Source organism: Dendrobates tinctorius, unplaced genomic scaffold (assembly GCF_039654945.1).
Source record: "Dendrobates tinctorius isolate UK_male_01 unplaced genomic scaffold, ASM3965494v1 ptg000152l, whole genome shotgun sequence".
NCBI classification, from domain to species: Eukaryota; Metazoa; Chordata; class Amphibia; order Anura; family Dendrobatidae; genus Dendrobates; species Dendrobates tinctorius.
The window spans coordinates 6882341-6896843 of NW_027361819.1; the positions used below are offsets into that span (position 1 = coordinate 6882341).

Genomic DNA, 14503 nt, shown 5'->3' on the forward strand with positions numbered 1-14503 from the left:
CATACATACTACATGCTACATACATACTACATATATACTACATACATACTACATACATACTACATATATACTACATACATACTACATACATACTACATACATACTACATGCATGCTACATACATACTACATATATACTACATACATACTACATACATACTGCATGCTACATACATACTACATACATACTACATACATACTACATGCATGCTACATATATACTACATGCTACATACATACCACATACATACTACATGCATGCTACATATATACTACATGCATGCTACATACATACTACATATATACTACATGCATGCTACATACATACTACATGCTACATGCATGCTACATACATACTACATACATGCTACATATATACTACATACATACTACATATATACTACATGCATGCTACATATATACTACATACATACTACATATATACTACATGCATGCTACATATATACTACATACATACTACATATATACTACATACATGCTACATATATACTACATACATACTACATATATACTACATACATGCTACATACATACTACATACATACTACATATATACTACATGCATGCTACATATATACTACATGCTACATACATACCACATACATACTACATACATGCTACATATATACTACATGCATGCTACATACATACTACATATATACTACATGCATGCTACATACATACTACATGCTACATGCATGCTACATACATACTACATACATACTACATGCTACATACATACCACATATATACTACATACATACAATACATTCATACAATACATACATAGACATACAGTACATATAACATAGAGTAACATACTTACCAATACTTGTCACATTGTTCCCCGAAGCCATTGTCTTTCCGGAATAAATATTAACATAACAAACCACAAAAATACTCACCCACGATCCGAAGCAGTCCACGAGTGTGTCCCACGACGATCTTGGGTAGAGAACTGCAGCATCAGATGATGCTGCCGTTCTCTACGGGCTGCAGGAATCCAATGACGGAAGGTAGGTATCCTTCCGCACTGTATTCCTCCGCCACTTAAAAAAAAAAAAGTCCCTAGTCTCACTTTATGCCATTGCTGTGTGGGAAATTCCCATATGCATGTAGTATATATGTAGTATGTATGTAGCATGCATGTAGTATATATGTAGTATGTATCATGTAGTATGTATGTAGCATGCATGTAGTATATATGTAGCATGCATGTAGTATATATGTAGTATGTATGTTGCATGTAGTATGAATGTAGCATGTATGTAGTATGTAGTATGAATGTAGCATGTATGTAGTATGTAGTATGAATGTAGCATGTAATTTTTTTTTTTTTTTTTTTTTTTTACATTTAACACATTAGCCGGATGATGGGACTACTACTGTCCCATCATTGGCTAATGTGTCAATCACTGTCATGGTAGCAGGCATCGCCAGATGGGACTTGTAGTCCCATCGGACGATGCCTGCACAGACCCCCGGAGCCTGCACAGACCACCGGCAGGCCGGCACAGCCCCCCGGCAGGCCGGCACAGCCCCCCGGCAGGCCGGCACAGCCCCCCGGAGCCTGCACAGACCACCGGCAGGCCGGCACAGACCACCGGAGCCTGCACAGACCCCCTGGCAGGCCGGCACAGCCCCCCGGCAGGCCGGCACAGCCCCCCGGAGCCTGCACAGACCACCGGCAGGCCGGCACAGACCACCGGAGCCTGCACAGACCCCCTGGCAGGCCGGCACAGCCCCCCGAAAGGCCCGTACAGACCCCAGAGAGGCTGTACAAGGGCAGGAAAGGGTTTTTCTTATTCCGATACCGGAAGTCCCATAGACTTGAATGGGACTTCCGGTATCGGAATCGGCGATACCGATACTTTTTTTAAAGATCGGCCGATACCATCCGATACGATACTTTGAAGTATCGGATGGTATCGCTCAACTCTAGCCAAGACTAAAGAAGGACACATCTGCTCCACCAAACCTTCTACGTTTGGAGAAATAGATTAGATGATAATTGTGCAGTTGCGTCTCGTCTAGTGATTATGGTCGCCAGGTGTTGTATGTTTTTCTTGACTTCATAACATCTGATCATTTTCTCTGCTCCGCAGTGATCCCTCCATTAGAAATTATTATGCAGCTTTAGGAGCCTACAAGCTCCAACTGGACAATCCTAATGAAGCCGTCCGTGGTCTGGTGTTTGCTCTAATTCACCCCCAGTATCAAAACTGGCAGCACAACTGGGACATTGCACTACTAAGGCTCGACAGTCCGGTCATGGACACCAAGTACATCCAGCCCATCTGCCTGCCCGCCGCCTCCATCACCTTCCCCTGTGGCATGGACTGTTGGGTCACCGGCTGGGGAGACACTGCATCGGGAGGTGAGGGACACTTCTAAATTACTGTGTGCAGTGTGGTGTAGGGTGATAGCAGCGGGTGAGGAACTTGTCTTCTCCTATCCCGCCCCGGCGCGCTACATGAAAGTATGGGTCCTGGCTGGGTGTTGGGGTTAGTGTGCACCCATGCAGGCCGCTTTTAGCTGATGGTGTTTGCTGGCCAGGGCCATTCATTCCACAGATTAATAAAGTAGACATCCAGTCAAGCATGGGGTCTTTACTGAGCTTGATAACAGTTATGTACAAGGGATAGCGGGTTCACAGTCTTAAGCACGTTTCCGTCAAAGTAAGAAGCCTTTTCATTCCCACTGCCTCCTTCCTCAGTAGGCCACTCCAGGGCTCTGCAGCTTATCTGTTTTGTCTCTATGTTGCCACATCCCAGCTTCTAGGCCACCGTTCTGAACAGCGTGTTTCTGTCTACTCGCTTAGCAGTTCCACGTCCTATCACTATGGATACCCTAGATATACCACTCGGGACCACCACTAGTCCCACACTCTCAGGCCTGTTTAGCTTCATTACCTCTGGCATCTCGTGACTCGGCATCTCATCCGCTAACACCTTATCAAGGATCACTCAGTCTTGTCAGTCACTGTCCTCAGGATCTAGCTATTCTTCGCGCCAGTCTCCTCTAGTTGTAGATCACCCCTTGACAGCACAGCACACTTGTTGCTCTCTAACTCTTTACTAACTCTATCCAGGAAGCATAGTTCTGTCTCTATCACTAAGCCAAGCCATCCCCCTGTGGGCTAGTCCCAACATTTAACTAATTCTGACCCTGCTGTCTGTTGCTGGGCAGAACTTCATTACACTACACACTATGCACTGCATTACTTATCTTATATCTTTCTCGATCACATCCAGCATTATTATACATTATGCGTATTAAACTTCAACACTTATCACCCTCTATATCATAGTGTGACAGTTCAGCCCCCACCCTTACTATAGCTAGCAGTATCTACTTCGTACTTGTTCATTTCAACTTCAAGCTTTTGATTTTATAAGAATTTTCTTAAAGACTTTTTTTCAGAAATATTTTATTTTTCAATGATCAATTATTTCCAAAAATTATTAAATCAAGAAAAGGAAGAGAAACAATAGAAAATAAAGAAATGGTGAAGGGAAGATCCGAACGATACGTCACATTATGGTGGGAGGTGGATACTCAGTAATCTTCTACTTAGTTACTTTTCCCAACTTCTACTAATCCTTACTACTATTGACCTTAGAGAACCTTTGATCCAGAGTGTCATAGCCCAATAAACGGTCGGTCACTAAACAGTAAACAAACAAGGGAACACGGGGACACAATTACAACAGTGGGCCCTGCGATAGGGAACGGGGAAATGGACACCTCCTGCACTGTCCTGAGGCTGTGCCCTGGTCTATCCTGACGTCCCTATATGGCTTCTTTCAAACCATCGCCGAACAGGATACTTTAGCCCTCACTTGCCCTGCACCTATCCCTCAGTAGGGAATTGGCAAGTGCGGATACTGGTCCCACCGCTGCACTAATACAACACCAAGGGAATAAATAACAACCGAGGTAAGACAAAAAACACTTAGCTTTCTCTGCTGCAATGCACCGCACAGCAGAGTAAGGCCGGTTTCACATTCGCGCTTTTTAAGCGCACGCACGGCCGGGGGTAGCTCCGCCCCCGAGCCGGCTCTCTGCCCGGCGTGCCCGCCCCTTCCTTGTAGCGCCGCCTCCTAGCGGACAGCGGCGCCTGCGATCGGCGCACCCTATCTTTAGCATAGGGTGCGCAGATCGTGCGCAGGCCGTGCGCTAGTTGCGCTTTGACCTGCGCTGCGCACTTTTGACGGTGCGCCGTGCGCGCCAAAATCAAACTTTTTGGATTTTGGCGCGCACGGCGCACCGTCAAAAGTGCGCAGCGCAGGTCAAAGCGCAACTAGCGCACGGCCTGCGCACGATCTGCGCACCCTATGCTAAAGATAGGGTGCGCCGATCGCAGGCGCCGCTGTGCGCTAGGAGGCGGCGCTACAAGGAAGGGGCGGGCACGCCGGGCAGAGAGCCGGATCGGGGGCGGAGCAACCCCCGGCCGTGCGTGCGCTTAAAAAGCGCGAATGTGAAACCAGCCTAAGGCACCCGATCACAGCATTCAGCTTTAGCACCACTGCACCAGAAAGCTCCTTTCTTCAGCACGGTTGGTATCCAAAAGGACCTGTATAACCAACTGTCAGCTGATGCACCAGCTGATCTTTTAAAGGAATGTGGGAGTGGTCACCACTTGCATCAGCAAACTCACCTAGCAATGCAATTACACCAGCGGCCACCGGGGGAAAAACTGATGTTAACCCCCGATGGCTTGAAAGGAAAAAAAGTTTATATATGAGAATCCAGAGAATCCAGATCTGACACAGATCCAAAAATGGATTGTGACACAGAGATTGGTAAGATTTTAATGGATGGTCCAGTTACATTTGAAGTTCCACACATGGGCCCAATCCTATATAACCTTGAAGTAGCTGAGCTGTCCATGTGACACTTAACGTGTCTCCTTCTTTTCCTAGTAAATCTGCCGTCCCCGTTGACTCTTCAGAAGGTGATGATCCCGCTGATCGACTACAAGACGTGTGACTCACTGTATCACATAGACTCACAGACCAGCGGCTCTGTTACCTTAGTGTATGACACCATGATATGTGCCGGATATTCAAGAGGAGGGAAAGACTCCTGCCAGGTGAGGAAATTTTGGATCTTACAATGTTGTGTAAACGTTGGGGTGTAAGTAAGGTGGGGGCAACCGGCCGGGGGTGGTCCGTTACTTGCCGCAGACAGACTTGAGACAGAGACAGGATCGTGTTCAACAGGTCTTCTTTATTGATCGTCCTTCCACGACCCACAGCACCTCACATCAACGGCACGTTAATCTCCGCAGCCGCACACAGCAGCTACTCGACAATCCCTACAGCCGCACACGGCAGCTACTCGACAATCCCTACAGCCGCACACGGCAGCTGCTCGACAATCCCTACAGCCGCACACAGCAGCTGCTCGACAATCCCTACAGCCGCACACAGCAGCTACTCGACAATCCCTACAGCCACACACAGCAGCTGCTCGACAATCCCTACAGCCGCACACAGCAGCTACTCGACAATCCCTACAGCCACACACAGCAGCTGCTCGACAATCCCTACAGCCGCACACAGCAGCTACTCGACAATCCCTACAGCCGCACACGGCAGCTGCTCGACAATCCCCTCAGCTACACACAGCAGCTGCTCGACAATCCCTACAGCCGCACACAGCAGCTACTCGACAATCCCTACAGCTGCACACGGCAGCTGCTCGACAATCCCTACAGCCGCACACAGCAGCTACTCGACAATCCCTACAGCCACACACAGCAGCTGCTCGACAATCCCTACAGCCGCACACAGCAGCTACTCGACAATCCCTACAGCCGCACACGGCAGCTGCTCGACAATCCCCTCAGCTACACACAGCAGCTGCTCGACAATCCCTACAGCCGCACACAGCAGCTACTCGACAATCCCTACAGCCGCACGCGGCAGCTGCTCGACAATCCCTACAGCCGCACACAGCAGCTACTCGACAATCCCTACAGCCACACACAGCAGCTGCTCGACAATCCCTACAGCCGCACACAGCAGCTACTCGACAATCCCTACAGCCGCACACAGCAGCTACTCGACAATCCCTACAGCCGCACACGGCAGCTGCTCGACAATCCCCTCAGCTACACACAGCAGCTGCTCGACAATCCCTACAGCCGCACACAGCAGCTACTCGACAATCCCTACAGCCGCACACGGCAGCTGCTCGACAATCCCTACAGCCGCACACAGCAGCTACTCGACAATCCTTACAGCCACACACAGCAGCTGCTCGACAATCCCTACAGCCGCACACAGCAGCTACTCGACAATCCCTACAGCCGCACACAGCAGCTACTCGACAATCCCTACAGCCACACACAGCAGCTGCTCGACAATCCCTACAGCCGCACACAGCAGCTACTCGACAATCCCTACAGCCGCACACGGCAGCTGCTCGACAATCCCCTCAGCTACACACAGCAGCTGCTCGACAATCCCTACAGCCGCACACAGCAGCTACTCGACAATCCCTACAGCCGCACACGGCAGCTGCTCGACAATCCCTACAGCCGCACACAGCAGCTACTCGACAATCCCTACAGCCACACACAGCAGCTGCTCGACAATCCCTACAGCCGCACACAGCAGCTACTCGACAATCCCTACAGCCGCACACAGCAGCTACTCGACAATCCCTACAGCCGCACACGGCAGCTGCTCGACAATCCCCTCAGCTACACACAGCAGCTGCTCGACAATCCCTACAGCCGCACACAGCAGCTACTCGACAATCCCTACAGCCGCACACGGCAGCTGCTCGACAATCCCTACAGCCGCACACAGCAGCTACTCGACAATCCCTACAGCCACACACAGCAGCTGCTCGACAATCCCTACAGCCGCACACAGCAGCTGCTCGACAATCCCTACAGCCGCACACAGCAGCTACTCGACAATCCCTACAGCCGCACACGGCAGCTGCTCGACAATCCCCTCAGCTACACACAGCAGCTACTCGACAATCCCTACAGCCGCACACAGCAGCTACTCGACAATCCCTACAGCCGCACACGGCAGCTGCTCGACAATCCCCTCAGCTACACACAGCAGCTGCTCGACAATCCCTACAGCCGCACACAGCAGCTACTCGACAATCCCTACAGCCGCACACGGCAGCTGCTCGACAATCCCTACAGCCGCACACAGCAGCTACTCGACAATCCCTACAGCCACACACAGCAGCTGCTCGACAATCCCTACAGCCGCACACAGCAGCTACTCGACAATCCCTACAGCCGCACACAGCAGCTACTCGACAATCCCTACAGCCACACACAGCAGCTGCTCGACAATCCCTACAGCCGCACACAGCAGCTACTCGACAATCCCTACAGCCGCACACGGCAGCTGCTCGACAATCCCCTCAGCTACACACAGCAGCTACTCGACAATCCCTACAGCCGCACACAGCAGCTACTCGACAATCCCTACAGCCGCACACAGCAGCTACTCGACAATCCCTACAGCCGCACACGGCAGCTACTCGACAATCCCTACAGCCGCACACAGCAGCTACTCGACAATCCCTACAGCCGCACACAGCAGCTACTCGACAATCCCTACAGCCGCACACGGCAGTTGCTCGTCACTCTCCACAGCCGCACACGGCAGCTGCTCGACAATCCCCTCAGCTACACACAGTAGCTGCTTGACTTCGCACACAGGCCCGGGTACCTTCACTTTCTATCATTGGCAAATGGACGTCCCTCGCGGCTCTGTCACTGTGGCTGCCCTAGGCCCACCACCACAGCGTTTCACCAGTCCGAGTCCGTTCGGTTTAGTGATACCCCAGGCTGTCTCTGTCTGCGGCCTCTCTTTGCTCTCCATCTGTGGCCTCCGCTGTCTCTGTCTGCGGCTAATCCTGTCAGGGCCACCCCCCCGTAACTGGCACAACTGTTAGTCCTCTCAGGAACTTCCTTTCTCCTCAGCCGCGCTTCTTGTTTCTTGTGCTCCCTTCGCTGACTGACTTTTCCAGAACCTTCTCTCCCTCTTTTTTGCACTTCTGTTCTGGTAACCCCGCCCACCATGACTCAACGGTTTTCTTAGCCAATGGCTGTTGTTCAGTCCTAACCTCACAGCTCTCCATTGTCCTCTAATGGTCAAAATCCAATACTACAGCCCTCCTTCCTATCTCCAGCTGTTTCCCCTCTTTTACTACAACAGTCTACCTTCTATACACTACACCTCCGCCCTTCTTCTACAGACAGGTCCGTACATCAGTCCACCTTCCCTACAGGGGCACTCTTGATCTAACTCAAAGCCTTGTTAATTTTTTAAGAATAATACAGTTAATGGGGTTGTTGGGTTTAAAAAAGTCATTTCTAATCAAGTCGAATGGTTCCCAAGTGTTGGTTCTCAATTAATTTGGCAGAGTAAAAAGTGTATACTACAAGTGTCTTTATTGTCCATATGGTGGCGCTACACGGGAAGTAAACACTTACTGAGGTTATTGCCACTTATTGAGGTTACTCAGCCTATTGCCAATGAACTCTTCTATTTCTTAGAATCTGAGAACTTCCTTTCCCTTCTCAGGGACAAGCTGCTTTTAGTCTCGGCTTTGCATTGCACAATTCATATCTTAGAGGTAAAAGGACAGTCTTTTGCACTGGTCACTCTTCTTAGCAGGTTGAAAGAACACTTTAGTATGTAACTAGGGATGAGCGAGCAGTGTAGTATTCGGACTCGCTGTACTCGTTACGAGTACCTCCTAATACTCGGGTATTCGTAACGGGTAGCGAGTCCAATGTAAGTCTATGGGAAAGACGATTAATGGGCGGGGACTGTGCGAAGACTGTGCCGGGCTGTAAGGGACTGTGTTGGGCTGTGCAGGTACTGTGCGGGGACTGTGCGGGGACTGTGCTGGGCTGTGCGGGGACTGTGCGGGGACTGTGCTGGGCTGTGCAGGGACTGTGCCGGGCTGTGCGGGACTGTGCGAGACTGTGCCAGGCTGTGCGGGACTGTGCTGGGCTGTGCGGGACTGTGTTGGGCTGTGCGGGACTGTGCCGTGCTGTGCGAAGACTGTGCCGTGCTGTGCAGGACTGTGCCGGGCTGTGCGGGACTGTGCTGGCCTGTGCGGGACTGTGCTGGGCTGTGCGGGACTGTGCTGGGCTGTGCGGGACTGTGCTGGGCTGTGCGGGACTGTGCTGGGCTGTGCGGGACTGTGCCATGCTGTGCGAAGACTATGCCGTGATGTGCAGGACTGTGTTGGGCTGTGCGGGACTGTGCTGGGCTGTGCGGGACTGTGCCGTGCTGTGCGAAGACTGTGCCGTGATGTGCAGGACTGTGTTGGGCTGTGCGGGACTGTGCTGGCCTGTGCGGGACTGTGCTGGGCTGTTCGGGACTATGCCGGGCTGTGCAGGACTATGCTGGGCTTTGCAGGTACTGTGCGGGGACTGTGCTGGCCTGTGCGGGGACTGTGTGGCGACTGTGCGGGGACTGTGCTGGGCTGTGCGGGGACTTTACTGGGCTGTGCGGGACTGTGCGGGCTGTGCCGAATATTGCAAGGCAAGTAGTGAAATACTTGCGAGGATTCGAGTACTGCGAGTACCGCATTACTCGCCGAGTACCAAATCCTAGCGAGTATACTCGCTCATCCCTATATGAAACCTTTCAGCCTTGTACAGGAATTTTGTGTCTGTACGAAGGCACTTGGATGGCAACTGATGCACTAGCTGCTGGCTGGTATTGCGAGTTGGCAGTCCAACAGTCAACAATCCAAACCCAAGAGAGGCAGAAGATCACAGGGGCAGAAAAGAAGAAAGGGGGCTTTAGATCTCTAAACCTATTGAGCATTAAGCATCTGGATATTGTCTTTCAGGGAGACTCCGGAGGACCTCTTGTGTGTAAGGTCAATGGTGTCTGGTACCAGCCTGGCGTTGTAAGCTGGGGTTCTGGATGTGCTTTACCCAACCGCCCCGGGGTCTACACCCTGGTAACCGCCTATCAGTCCTGGATCCAGTCTCACGTACCAGAGCTGAGCTTCCATAATGTGACCGATATCCCACAACCTTCCCAAAAATGCAGAGGGAACATGAACATGGCTTGTTACTTTTTGACACTCCTCATTGTCACAGTCTTACTATCAGCTCGTGCCCAAGAACAAATCTTGATTTCTTTTATCATCAGGCGTTTGGACAGAAAATGTTAAAAGTGCAATGCATTTCTCACATAAAAATAAACACAGAAACAACAGAAAAAATAAAATGTTACGTCATGTCTGCTTCATGAAAACAATGAAGAATTTCTCATTGTTCTGCCAGAAATCGGGCATTGAGTGGATGAGATTCAGTCCCGAGACATTGTGTGTACAGTGGACGTCTCTGCAACTAGAGAATTGTACCGGGATTTCCACTCTGGATTTTCAGTTTGATTAAAAATTGGAGCAAAGACTTGTAATCTGACCGGCTGAAGCCTCGGACAATCCAACGCCGCCTATCCACTACTTCCTGATGTTCTTAGTCCCCGGGCGTCACATCTGCCACACTTGACCTCTGCAGACAATCACTGGGTTCAGGCTTCTCGTCATGCCTTCCTCATCTTCGAGTCCACTGATTGGCTGCAGAGGTCATTTTTTCTAGATGGCAAGTCAAGAAAGACTGATGGCTAGCAGCAGAAAGGAAGTTGTGAAACGTAGGGACCTAGTGCTTATTTTTCTTAAATTTTGCTCTTTCTCTACCAAAGTTTCTACTTTATTTCTGTTTGGTACTTTTCCTAATTTTTTCATTCGGGATCCCGCCGATGTACAGAGGAGATAACCCTGAGGTTTTTTGTTGTATCTGATCCTGGGCATAGTGGAGTGATTACCGATACTCTGGTGGGTCAGGCCAGTCTTCTACCATCCCCAAACCTCCCCACAATTGGGCACTGGGTCCCCCTGCTGCAATGTTGATAAAAAGTTGATACAGATTTGGCTTCTTCCACCTCATGTGTTTGCATCCAGCCGGTCTGGAGTGGGTTTTAATTGTATTTGGGGGGGTAAACTCCTTGTGCACTACTATCGCCTTGAGGGTACGCCATATGTACATTACTATCGTCTTGATGGTACGCCACATGTGCATTACTATCGTCTTGATGATACGCCATATATGCATTACTATCGTCTTGAGGATACACCATATGAGCATTACTATCGTCTTGATGGTACGCCATATGTGCATTACTATCGTCTTGAGGATACACCATATGAGCATTACTATCGTCTTGATGATACGCCATATATGCATTACTATCGTCTTGATGGTACGCCACATGTGCATTACTATCGTCTTGATGATACGCCATATATGCATTACTATCGTCTTGATGGTACGCCATATGTGCATTACTATCGTCTTGATGATACGCCATATATGCATTACTATCGTCTTGAGGATACACCATATGAGCATTACTATCGTCTTGATGGTACGCCATATGTGCATTACTATCGTCTTGAGGATACACCATATGTGCATTACTATCGTCTTGAGGGTACGCCATATGTGCATTACTATCGTCTTGAGGATACACCATATGTGCATTACTATCGTCTTGAGGGTACGCCATATGTGTATTACTATCGTCTTGATGGTACGCCATATGTGCATTACTATCGTCTTGAGGATACACCATATGTGCATTACTATCGTCTTGAGGATACACCATATGTGCATTACTATCGTCTTGAGGGTACGCCATATGTGTATTACTATCGTCTTGATGGTACGCCATATGTGCATTACTATCGTCTTGAGGATACACCATATGTGCATTACTATCGTCTTGAGGGTACGCCATATGTGTATTACTATCGTCTTGATGGTACGCCATATGTGCATTACTATCGTCTTGATGATACGCCATATATGCATTACTATCATCTCGATGGTACGCCATATGTGTATTACTATTGCCTTGATGGTACGCCAACTCGAGAAACTAGAGATAATTGAATCTTTTCAAATTCTAATTTGCTTTGTTCAGATTTTCTCCAAAATTACACTGGTTACAAATTACAATACTACAATCCCTCTGAGTGATTGGAATAGAATTATGTTGAGCCCCATTCCAGCTCTTTAACACAAACACAGCCGTAGTAATGCCCAAGTGACCTCAACCTATCTGGCCGGGTGTATAGGCTGGTAACCCGTGGTAGATAACACCATGTTTATGAACACACTGCACTGACAAATTTTTCATGCTTTTATTTAAAATTTAAAAATGGTCCAAAAATTATCCATCTTGGTCTTTTAATGTTCAGGTAGACAGTTTGGGTTTTGCCTGCCTGAGAGACAATCACATTTTCCACACAGGAGCCACCTCAGAATTCACCTGCCTGCGCCTGTGGTCTACACCAAACCTTGTTGACCCTGAACAATTCACGCCGCGCTGCACTGTATCTGGGCGCCCTATCAACTTTACATGGCACTTTCTGTAGGTAAAATTGTGTCCACACGAAGGGAACCCAAGTATCAGAGTCGGTTTCCAGATGTCACTTGGTCCCAATGAATGGCTCCATTGAATGAACGGCCTATACCGGAGATTTGTGATGTGGGTGTAAGACCCTAACAAGAAATTGTAGAAAAAAAGCCACAAAATCAAGAAAAAAAAAGAAAATCAACATTTCCTTGGTTGCGAAACAGTGGAAACATTCCCACCCCCCTCCTCATATATAAAAGAGCTGACCAACTGGTCGTCAAGAAATTACGAGAAAGGAAGAAATGCAGAAGAACCTGCTGTACATGCTGATAGCCCTACATGTGGGTAAGGGACGCTGAATATCACCACCTACAGCACCAGGGGTGTTACATGGGACTGCAAATAACACGTATTATGTATGCTCATAGTTATCACTGCTATCGGTGGTGTTACATAGGACTGCAGGTGACATCTACTACATTATCTGTACTCGGAGAGTTATCACTGTGTTATCTGTGGTGTTACATAGGACTGCAGGTGACATCTACTACATTATCTGTACTCAGAGAGATATCACTGCGTTATCTGTGGTGTTACCTAGGACTGCAGGTGACATCTACCACATTTTCTGCTCTCAGAGAGTTATCACTGTGTTATCTGTGGTGTTGCATGGGACTGCAGGTGACATATACTACATTATCTGTACTCAGAGAGTTATCACTGTGCTATCTGTGGTGTTACATAGGATTGCAGGTGACATCTACTACATTATCTGTACTCAGAGAGTTATCACTGTGTTATCTGTGATGTTACATAGGACTGCAGGTGACATCCACTACATTATCTGTACTCAGAGAGTTATCACTGTGCTATCTGTGGTATTACATAGGACTGCAGGAGACATCTACATTATCTGTACTCAGAGAGTTATCACTGTGCTATCTGTGGTGTTACATAGGACTGTAGGTGACATCTACTACATTATCTGTACTCAGAGAGTTATCACTGCGTTATCTGTGGTGTTACATAGGACTGCAGGTGACATCTACTACATTATCTGTTCTCAGAGAGTTATCACTGTGTTATCTGTGGTGTTACATAGGACTGCAGGTGATATCTACTACATTATCTGTACTCAGAGAGTTATCACTGTGCTATCTGTGGTATTACATAGGACTGCAGGAGACATCTACTACATTATCTGTACTCAGAGAGTTATCACTGTGCTATCTGTGGTATTACATAGGACTGCAGGTGACATCTACTACATTATCTGTACTCAGAGAGTTATCACTGTGCTATCTGTGGTATTACATAGGACTGCAGGAGACATCTACATTATCTGTACTCAGAGAGTTATCACTGTGCTATCTGTGGTGTTACATAGGACTGCAGGTGACATCTACTACATTATCTGTACTCAGAGAGTTATCACTGTGTTATCTGTGGTATTACATAGGACTGCAGGTGACATCTACTCCATTATCTGTACTCACAGAGCTATCACTGTGTTATCTGTAGTGTTACATAGGACTGCAGGTGACATCTACTACAGACTGCAGAGACCCATATGGCGTAAGCGGTGCCTCCCCGCCTCCCACCAATCCCATAATAACGAAACAACAGAAGGCCTGGATGGGTTGAACAGGTCGGTCACAGTTTATTGAATTCTAAACCGAGAGAGGCAAATACAAATTCACACGGACTCAGAGCCGAAAGCCCCCGTCACTGACAGTGGGCAAGGAAGCCGATGAGAGGTTACGAACCTTTGCCCCCCCATAGTACCGCCACGGAGGAACATGTGTATGACCTACACAGGACTCCGACCCCCACACAACATCATTAAGGCCTGGTCAACGCCGTCCTGTAAGTCGGTTAAACATCTATCCAGCCCGATATCTGTAAGGTGAACGCCGTCCGGTCTGAGGACATTTGAATTGTCTTTTTGTAGGTCGCGTAACAACGATGCCATAGTTTTCTCGGACAAATTTTGCCATTTTTGTGTTTATCTTTCTCCTTGACTTGTCAATGGCTTTAGGATCTTTGGCT

The 14503-nt window shown here is 48.5% G+C and overlaps 1 protein-coding gene across 1 annotated transcript in view; it reads left to right on the plus strand.

The window, feature by feature from the left end:
- The window catches only part of LOC141050646 (uncharacterized), a 67646-nt gene that overhangs the window by 8452 nt on the left and 44691 nt on the right, over positions 1 to 14503 (plus strand). The window contains exons 3-7 of the mRNA XM_073547232.1: positions 2126 to 2397; positions 4946 to 5115; positions 9876 to 10183; positions 10998 to 11923; positions 12737 to 12799. Of these exons, the coding sequence (XP_073403333.1) occupies positions 2126 to 2397; positions 4946 to 5115; positions 9876 to 10183; positions 10998 to 11923; positions 12737 to 12799 (1739 nt within the window). The remainder of the gene's footprint in view (positions 1 to 2125; positions 2398 to 4945; positions 5116 to 9875; positions 10184 to 10997; positions 11924 to 12736; positions 12800 to 14503) is intronic.